The sequence below is a fragment of the Chrysemys picta genome, chromosome 25 (genome assembly GCF_011386835.1).
Source record: "Chrysemys picta bellii isolate R12L10 chromosome 25, ASM1138683v2, whole genome shotgun sequence".
In the NCBI taxonomy this organism is placed as follows: Eukaryota; Metazoa; Chordata; order Testudines; family Emydidae; genus Chrysemys; species Chrysemys picta.
Genome location: NC_088815.1, coordinates 8,635,672 through 8,645,754, shown reverse-complemented (window position 1 = coordinate 8,645,754; position 10,083 = coordinate 8,635,672). Strand labels below are relative to the sequence as shown.

The 10,083-nt window shown below is 45.3% G+C and overlaps 1 protein-coding gene across 15 annotated transcripts in view; it reads left to right on the top strand.

The window, feature by feature from the left end:
- The first annotated feature begins 4,289 nt into the window (after positions 1 to 4,289).
- SH3GL1 (SH3 domain containing GRB2 like 1, endophilin A2) overlaps positions 4,290 to 10,083 on the top strand; it is a 48,633-nt gene continuing 42,839 nt past the window's right edge. For 2 of the 15 annotated variants that reach the window (XM_065578232.1, XM_065578227.1), the window contains exons 1-2: positions 4,369 to 4,667; positions 4,746 to 4,998. In XM_065578232.1, coding sequence (XP_065434304.1) covers positions 4,954 to 4,998 — 45 coding nt within the window. In that variant the 5' untranslated portion in view covers positions 4,369 to 4,667; positions 4,746 to 4,953. Of the gene's footprint in view, positions 5,046 to 6,172; positions 7,325 to 10,083 lie in introns of those variants that run through there. The other 13 variants (XM_065578233.1, XM_065578231.1, XM_065578230.1 and 10 more) reach the window with 12 other exon arrangements.

Below are 10,083 nucleotides of genomic sequence, written 5' to 3'. Positions count from 1 at the left end.
AGGCTGGTGAAATGGGACCTAAACCTGCTGAGTTTCTGACAGCTCTGTCCAGTAGTCCTGACTCCTAGCTCCTTCTTTAATTTACTGGATAGCGCTCCCTGCCAGTATATGAGCACAGGGACTGGGAAGAACATAAGGGGTTTTGGTTTTCTACTGGCACAAACCCAAAAAATCCTGTGGCACCATCTCCAGGTTCCTGAGCAGTTATGTAGAGGGGCTCTGCAATGTAAGTGAGCATGCATGTACACAAATGATTTAGTGTGGGGAAAACATGCAATGGCTGGTGTGTGTAACGCTATATGTGTGAATGTGAAATTACCGAATTGCTCACACACTGGGGCAAATTTTACTAATTATTTAATTCTGAGTGTTACTAATTATTCACATACGCCTTTATCTGGAAGTCACTGAAAAGGACTTGTCATACCATATGTTTATTGCCCATAGGAAAGAAGTATTGATTTCTCCGGTCAGTTCTGCTGATGCAGGCTGCTCTATGCTGTCCTATAGGCCTCATATTATCAAAAAGTGGTGAACTAGAGTCAGATACAAATGATCAAGGCATCTAGCCAGCCTTTAATGAGCATTTGTTTAAGAATTCATACAAAGAGTTTAGCCAAAATTCTAGCATAACGCAGACGCAGCAAGAATCACAAAGAAAAGTGCATTCAAGACAATATAAAGAACTCACAACAATGTAGAGCTTATTTTGAACTCCTTTGAGTTTGGGAAGGTTTTTGAAGAGCAGAGCGAGTGACTTCAATTCCCAGGTAAGGACAGATTGTGATCCAAATGCAGTCTGCCCTTTAGTGTCCACTAACATGCAATGCATGCTTTTTAAACATGCACCAATGCAAAGGGAAAGCAAAAATCCCTGTTAAGGGGACTTCTGAGAATCCTGAAGCCTGCACTCAGAGAGCCAAGTAGGAAAAATACTTCATGGAGACATCACCAGTAACTCAGAGTTGAGGTTCCATGGAGATTGGGATTTGAAGCAGGAGTCTGTGTAATTTCTGTTTTGGCCTCAGTGTTTGAATAGCAGTAGTATGGGTAGAAACAGACTTTCTAGGATGTTTATTCTTGGAAAAATTATCTATTTTTAAAAAATAAATATTTGAAAATTGGCCATTTTTGATATTATAGGCAGAGCTGTTTGGCGGGCAAGCCTATTAAATTTGCCGCACACTTCCCATGATAAGACCTTGTTGTTTTGCTTATATGTTTACCAAACTTTAACCATTTCTGCTGAAATTTTCCATACTGGGTGTCTGCTGATTATTTTATTTATTTATTTGCGAAATTTCTGCCAAAACCAGAAGTCTGACAAAGTTACAGAGTGACATGAATTTTGCACTTAAAGCAGGAATCCAGTCAGAACTGCGGCTTGGATCCACATCATAGCATAGACCAGTTAAAACCTCTGTTTTCACCCAACATGTTGGGGTGCTGGCGACAGAGTCTTCCCTCCTACTGCAGAGGCCTCAGCCCCGATGCACTGGAGGTGGGAGAAAACTCAGAGATCCAATAGCCATAAGTGTGAAGTGGGGCGCCACAGTCCCTCCTTGCTCATGGCAGGTGGCCCCATATGAGGCAAACCTAAGGGGACCAGCCCATGTTTTTGCTCTGCCATAGAGGTAAAACCATTAGGGCATACAGGGCGAGGGCTGGGTCTAGTGGGAACGGTGTCTGGCAGGGCCCTGTGTTGTCCACAGCCTTGTGCCCACCAGGGGTCCTCAGAGGCCTCACAGTGCACCCTGTCAGGTTGGCTCAATTCACATTAGGCATCCCAGAAGCCCCAGACCTCTGAGGAGACCTAATCCCAACGCCAGAAACTTCTGAGAAGATGACAGGGCAGACGCATGGAACGCTGCCTGGCTGTGCTGGTGGAGGCCGGGATTTTGTATTAGGTCTGTAACATTTGGGAGTGGGTGGTGTCTGTCTGTCTAGGAAGCTCCGCCCCAGGCAACTTGGGGGTCCGTCTGTCCGTCGCCTTGTGTCTGACTCTCGATTTGGTGTGTCCATCTGTCTGTCCCTGTGTCTCGCAGGCTGCTCTGTCTATTCTTGTGTCTCCCTGGCTCTGGCCTATCCGTGCTGGGCTCCAGAGGCTGGGAGAGGTGGAAGCCTCTTTGCGACTGGGCGGAAGAAGCAGATTACAGACTCACTCTCAGTCGCTGCATACACTACTTGCATGCCCGGTCTCATTCCAGTTCGGTTACATTTCATTGGTGTGACAAGCTTTGCACATGTTGACCACGTATGGAAAGTCTCATGCACAGAAATAGGACACATGTGCCCAGGCTTTTACACTCAGAGGGTTGTCCCTGTCCTCACTCTGAGACACTTGCACAAAACTTCCTCTCAGGATAGTTAAGCACTGGAATAAATTGCCTAGGGAGACGGCGGAATCTCCCTCATTGGAGATTTTTAAGAGTAGATTGGACAGACACCTGTCAGGGATGGTTTAGTTAATGCTTGGTCGTGTCTTGAGTGCAGGGGACTGGACTAGAAGACCTCTCATGGTCCTTTCTAGTCCCATGATGTATGATACGCTGTCTCTGGTGCTTCAGGGTTGATGTATCAAAAGCTAGTATTGTTAGTGAGCAGTTAAGGATGCAGGTGAAGTAGTAACACAGCTGCAGATGGAATGCTGTGGTGGTCTATCTGCCATGTATTGCTTAAGGGGAAAGCTATGCTGAAAGTGAATTGTATATTTGGAGCAGAAAGTAGTGAGGTGTCAGTGGCTGAATCTTGGCCAATTTATGATTTCAGGCAGTCATATTAAACCCAGACAAAGCACAAGCTACGAGGTCAAATTCTGTTTTCCATGACATTGGTGTAAATCTGGAATAATTCCACTGCAGTCAATGGATTTAATCTCAGATTTACACCAAAGTCAATTTAAAAAATTCATAGAAAACAAACAAACAAACAAAAAACAAAGCCCCCACCCCCCAACAGCCAAACACATGAAAAAGGGAACAGGAGAAACCTTTTCATATTTGTTTCTCCAGGTATAGAACAGGTAGAGTTGTAGGAACACATCTCTAGGGAGAAGAAACAGAGTTTGGGGTGAAGAAGTGGTCATGCCTAATAGGCACAATTTTGTGGCAACCTTTCTTAGGGTTGCGAAATATTCAAATAAGACAAACATGCACTTAAGAAACTGTTGCAATCATTATTGCTAGCTTCTTTTTCAACAGTGGGCATATGTCTTGGAGTGGAGGATTTTTTTCCCAGGAATTCAGAGTTAAGAATGCATTTATTGTGAAACACTGAACATGTATCATAAACATTCATTGCAATCAAAAGACGAGCTTGGATTTTTCACTCCAAACACTGTTAATTACACTCTATTGGACTGTTTGTTTCTGATTCTGGACTGGATTTGATGTTAGAACTAATTCTACCCGGTATAACAAGTCTTGAACAAACCCAAGCTTCCGATTTATGAAATGAAAAACCAGAACGTATCAGGTGTTCCAAAAGAATTTCCTGGGACACCAAGAAATCATATGGAATAATGGGATTGTGCTGGTAAAATTGATCACTTTAAGTAGTTGCAATCCTAGAAACACTTACACACGTGCTTAACTTGACTAATGTGACTAGTCCAATGAATGGCTATGACTATGAAGTCAGTGGGCCTACTCACAGTGCATAAAGTTAAGCAACTCCATAAGTCTTTGCAGGATGGTGGGGAAGCTATGTTTTGACAGGACTGAGCTCTGAGAGTGAAAGGTCTTCTGTTCAAGGACTGTGACTTCATACCATCTATAATGTGCTTAGGGCAGTGTTGGCACTACATAAATGATAAATAAGAATAATTAATAATGCTTCTTTCTTGAGAGTTAATAGTAAATAATTGCAGTAATGGTGACAAGAAAATGAACGGTGATAAAACCATTGGAAGCGTGACAGTAGTGAAAATAACAGCCATCGTACTTGGTCATAGTGAAAACGATAATCGTGATAAGTGGTGGTGATCACAGTGATCAAAAGTAGAGCTATTAGCAATGGAAATTATAATAATGCTGTTGCACAGTAGTGATAATAATAGTGATATAGCTATTACTCACAAGTAGGCAGTACACCTGCTGTCCCAGCCTGGCCTGCGTTTGTTTGTGGGTCTCACGCGCTCTATGGTGCTTCTGCCTGCAGGGGGCGTTGGAGCAGCACATCGCCTGCAGGGTGACTCTCTAGCCGCGGCCTCACTTTCTATGGTGCTGCGGTAGGGACGTTCTCTCACACGCGCATATCTATGGTAGTGGCTTATCCAAAGAGCGGATCTCGCTCCCCCGGGCCGGCAGGGGGCGGAGTGATTCCTGGCTTGACGCTCTAGCCAAGGGGCGTGTGTCCCTCTGCGGGGCTGGCCCGCTTCCGGCTTGGCCAAAGGCGGAAGTGTGCGGCGGGGTGCCATGTAACTTCCGGAGAGGAGCGGGAGGAGGAGGCGCCGCCGCGCGGGGAGCCGGGCTGTGTCCGTCTGTTTGTTTGTCTGTCCGTGGAGCTCCGCCAGGGCTGCTGGGGCATCCGCCCGCCCCCGTGTCAGGCGCTGTCTGTCCGTCCGTCGGTCTGTCTGTCTGTGGTCTCGGGCTCGCCCTGTCCAGGCTCGGGTCTGTCTGTCCGCCCCTGTGTCAGGCGCTGTCTGTCCGTCCGTCGGTCTGTCTGTGGTCTCGGGCTCGCCCTGTCCAGGCTCGGGTCTGTCTGTCCGCCCCTGTGTCAGGCGCTGTCTGTCCGTCGGTCCTGAGTCTCAGGCTGTCCCTGTGTCAGGCTCGGGTCTGTCGGTCTGTCCGCCCCTGTGTCAGGCGCTGTCTGTCCGTCCGTCGGTCTGTCCAGGGTCTCAGGCTCGGGTCTGTCGGTCTGTCCTGAGTCTCAGGCTGTCCGTGTGTCCTGGGTGCTGGTCGGTGCAGGGCTGAGCAGTGCCTGGGTCCCCCCGAGGCTGGGAGAGGAGGCAGCATGTCTGTGGCTGGGCTGAAGAAGCAGTTCTACAAAGCGAGCCAGGTGAGAGACCCAGAGACTGACACCCTTCGCGCTCACATCTACAGCAGGTTATAATAATAATAATTAATTAATATATGGAGATATACCTATCTCATAGATCTGGAAGGGACCTTGAAAGGTCATCACCTTCACTAGCAGGACCAATTATTTTTTGCCCAGATCCCTAAATGGCCCCCTCAAGGATTGAACTCACAACCCTGGGTTTAGCAGGCCAATGCTCAAACCACTGAACTATCCCTCCCCCCAAGAGAGGCTGCCCTCACCTCTCTTGCATGTCCCCAGTTGTGGCAAGGTTGGCAAACGTTGGCTAAGTTTGGGAAGTCTTGTGCACGGAGCCTCAGGGACCTGTGTTGCCAGACTCATATTGACACTCAGAGGTGTTACCTCTGTTATCAGACACTTGCATGCCTACATGGCCTCCTCCACAGATCCCTTACAGTTGCACCCTCAGAAAGTCTTCCCCCATTGCACCTTCGGACACTTGCACTCACACGGATTCTGGAGCTTCAGGGTTCAGCTAACAGGGTGCCCTTTAATTCCTGGCATCATCATTTGCCCCCGTTCAGATTTCTCTGCTGTTGTCCATGTATGTGTGTCCAGTACAAGTGCTGATCCCTACCTGAAAATAGACCCATCTTGAGGGTTGACCCAGTCTCGGAATGGTTTGACACTGCACTGTTTTACCTCAGTTTATTTTTGAGGCTGGCGAGAATGGGCTGAAGTGGAAAGGGAGATAGCTCGAAATTGCAGCTGCGGAGGAGGGGTTGTGACAGCAACGGGAGATATTTCTGAATTAAAAGCTTCAGGTTGGCTGTGGCACTGCCAACTGACTATATATACGGCTTCATCTTCCAGGAAAATATCTAGGTTAATGTCTTAAGTGTGCCTGTGCTGAGTGTCTCCACCTTTTCTCACAACAGATTGTGCCTTTCTAGTGCATACTGAGTTACCTTTTGTTAATGAGATTTGTTTTGCATTTTGGTGAAAAGGATGCAGGCTCACTGTAATGTTCTCTCTGATATAAACAAAGATGTGCACAGGGAGGCAGCAGGTAAAACAGATGGCTGCTTATTATTCTTGCATCCATTTTTTCTTCCCCCTCAATTCCTACTTGCTTTATAGCCACCATTCCTCTTGGCTTCCATCTGTCTGGTCTCTTCACTGGAAACGAATTTGTTCTGGAAGTGTAGAGAAGGGGTGGAATTAATCACCATGGGATGCAGAAGTCTAATTCAGAAGTTAAATGTTTTTGGTTTAAAAAAGATGAGCTCAATCAAATTAGTGACTTGATCCTATTGTTGTGAAATTATAGCCGAGATCTGTGTGTGGAAATAAGGATGCAGTTGTTTTTGTGACCCGATTTGTGGCAGGAATGCTGAAGTATTTCCTTGTTTTGAAGGGGGAGGAATGGTGGATAAGAGCTGTCCACTGCCACATTTTACAGTATTGGTATTCTGGGTTTCCCCCCCTCAGCAAAGAGAAATACTCCATCTTCCTAAATGTGTATGTGTGTAGTTCTTTTCCTGCCAAGTATTGGATGTGGCATATAGGTCCTCTTTAAATTGCATGTCAAATCCACAAGTGAAACAATAAGATGCCAACATTATCTATTTCTTAGGCTACTCTGTGCTCTTTAGACTTTAATACCATCACCATGACTACTTGTTTATTCTGAACTCAGGAAGGTGATCAGGAAACTGTCCTGTCACCTGAAGTGTCATCTTAATTCCTCCCATATATAAACACTTCTAAAACTCAAATATGCCATGTGTTGCTTAGTGGAAATGAAATGAGTCTTCCACTTGGACCAGTAAGCGGAGAGGTGTGTGTGTGTGTGTGTGTGTGTGTACTAGTGCTTCTGTATATTTCATTGCTATAAGTGCACCTTTCAAAGGTGCACTGCAAGTAGCGAGTGAGAATTTTCTTATGTCTTGAACTTGTTTTGTAATGGGCAGTTTATTGTGAGTGAATTGCAGTAGTTCTCTGTTCAGCGGGCACAAATACATCTTAAGGTTATTGGAACAGAGAACTCTAAATGGCCTAACTACAAGATGTGCTGCAGTTCTCTGAACATTGAGTTAAAAATTAAAAAAAATAAGTCGCGTGTCTGAAAAGATGGGAAGAAAAAAAAGTTGGAGGAAGTTGGGAAGACTGTGAAAGGTACCAAGTGGAGTGAAATTCTGGACCAGAAGGTGGGGTTGTAACTAGGAATAACAAGCCCTTGTTGCTGCCCTTTACTAGACCCCAGGTACAGCTGCAGCATAAACTCAGGAAATTCCCTCTTCCTTGATGATAGCTGGCATCGGGAACTGGAAAAGATTTTGTGGTATGTGAATGTGATGAAATCTGGGTTTTCGGGGTGGGTGTGTGTTTTACAGGAAATGGCAACCTTAAAATTCTGGGAGAAAACCTGTCCAATGTGCAAATTTTTAATGACTGATTAGCCAAATAGTTATTTAAAAACTCTCTCGATAGGACAGGTAAAAGCCATGGTACTGAGTTCAAAAATTGTGTGTTCAGGCTTTCATTACAAAGGGATCCTACCCACAAATCAGTGATGGGATCCAAAATTCTCCAAATAAACGAAAGTGAGGCTTGGGATAACTTTCCTGCTTCTCAGGGAATTCACACACTAGTTCTCCCTTGTCCTATTGGCTTCTGCTAACCATCCCAGTCAGAGAGGACTTATCCCTGTGACTTATTAATACTTCTGAAGTGAACCCTTTTTTTTTTTTTTTTAAGCTCATCACTGGAATTGCGCCAACTATCAACAACATTTTCTTTGGGAAGAGCACCCCTCAGATATCCCTAAACAGTATCTGTTCTCCCCCATTTAAAATGACAGTTGAACACTGTGTGCTTCTCTACCAATAGACTCATTATATTTTCCAGGCACAAAGTGTAAACAAACAGTTCCAGTGAAGCGCAGCTTAATCCAAGTATGTTTGCTTAGTGGTTTTGCCTCCTTTCTTGGTTACCTTTATGAAAAAGAACTTTGCTTAAAAGGAAAAACAAAGGACTAGATTGCTGAAGACTTCACTCCTCCTGACTACTTAAAACAAACTCTTGGATCATGTGCTTTAAGATAGTCCAAGGGGAAAGGTCGGCTGGGAATCGCTTGTTGGAGGATTTCACTGTCATAGATCACTGTGGTGTTTTAAGCGGTGAAAGTTCGTGTCTGAGTCAAAAGCAATGTGTTTCTCAAGACTAACTACATCACTCTGGAACATGTGATGAAAGCTTTCTTCGGGGAGGACGTATCTAAAATTGAATTGAATTCCCACTTCTTTGGTTGGTGGTGGTTTTTTTGTTTCTAATATTTTCAGTTCATTTTGTAAAACAAGCACTGATCCCGGGTTCTGTGCACTTGTGCGAATGTTAAAGCCTCACAGAATTGAAGTGAGCAATAGCCACAGTGCAGAAATTTGTTGGTGACCTGTCCCTCTCTTTTCGCTTTATTTGAATATTTAGACTGTGTGCAAGGGCATTTTAAGAACCAGGAGATAAGGAGTATGCACAATTGCATCTGGAGTCCTTTTTCACATCTCCCTGCTGCTGCTGCCAAGATTTGGAAACTGATCTAATTCTGGCAAAACCTAGTTTAATTGGAGGCTTGCTGCCAATGTTCACGGCATGGTTGCAGAAGTGAATTGCATGTTTCACAGTGAGGTGGGAGGAAAGGAATCTGTCCTGCACTTCTCTTTTTGAGGACGGACATGGCTAACTGCTCTCAGGTGTTTGAGTTGCTTTGACAATGGCTAAAGCTACAGAGTCTATTTCTCTGGGGGGTAGGGACCAATCACACCCATTCTGTTTCCCGTGTCTCTCCCACGTGCACGCACTCACAGTATCCCACCCACTTCTGCTGTGCTCCTGGGGTGAAGGGGCGAGAATAGAAGACGCCACAGGCTGATTAGTTATTTTTGGCTCTCATGGAGGATTTGGATCTTCCACACATGTGGATTTGGCAGTGGCTTTCTTAAAGAGCTGTATTTAATTCCATTTCTGCTGTTAAACAGGGCAAGATGTATGAAGAATTTAAGCTTACAAAGGAATCTAGCAGTCCTCTCTCCCTTCAAAAAAACTGCATTGTTGTGCCAGTGAGTGGGGGATCCTCTCCCTCCCAATGACCGAGGACACGCTGCCAAGTCCTCCTCCAACTGAGCGAGGCGGTGCTGATGGCCATGAAGAGGACTTGATCCTGCCCCATTGTGTTCCTTAGAGAGGCCTTTGGCTTTTACGTCAGTGGTTTGCACTCTTCTTGGGTGAAGCTGCCAGGCTCCCCCGCAGCAGAAAGCAATGGAGCTTGTAGCAAAAAAACTCCAAACCCAATCCAAAACAACCCGTTCTGGCAAAGTGTTGCAGGTGGTGAATCGTTATCCTGTGTGCATGCAGAACAAGTCCTGCTGCTTCATAGTTAAATGTCCCTCTTTTAAAAAAGATGCCGATTTCTCCCTAGAGTGAGGAGAAGAAACAGCCTGGAGATTTGTTTGGTTTTGAGTTTCAGCATCTTGATTTGGGAGCAAGCTTGGGAAAATCATTGTTGCGCTCTTTGTGTCAGTCATGGCTCTGATCCAGTCTGGCAATTCCTCAGGTCTTCCTAGGCCAGTATCCTGTCTCTGACAGTGGCTGGGTACCAGATGTTTCACAGGGAGGTGTAAGAGCCCTGCACTAGGCAGATGGGGTATAATCCACCTCCTGTATAGGTCTCATCCTGCTCTCTAACAGAGATTGGTTTAAACTGTGAAGCATGAAGTTTAATATCCATTCCAAAACTTCTGGTGTCATTAATTAGGATAACTCTTGATATCTTCATAAATATCTAATCCTTGTTGATCTTAAATTAACTCAGACCTGTCCCACATAGCAGGTTTAACTGAGGCCTAGTCTACCCTTGAAAATTGTACTGGTATGATTATGTCAGATGGGGTATGATTTCTTCCTCCCCTGCCTTTTTTTTTCTTTTTAATTGGTATGGTTATACCGGTACAGGCCCTAGGATGGATGCAGTTACGTTCATAGACTATCAGGGTTGGAAGGGACCTCATCTAGTCCAACCCCCTGCCCAAAGCCCAGACAGATTTT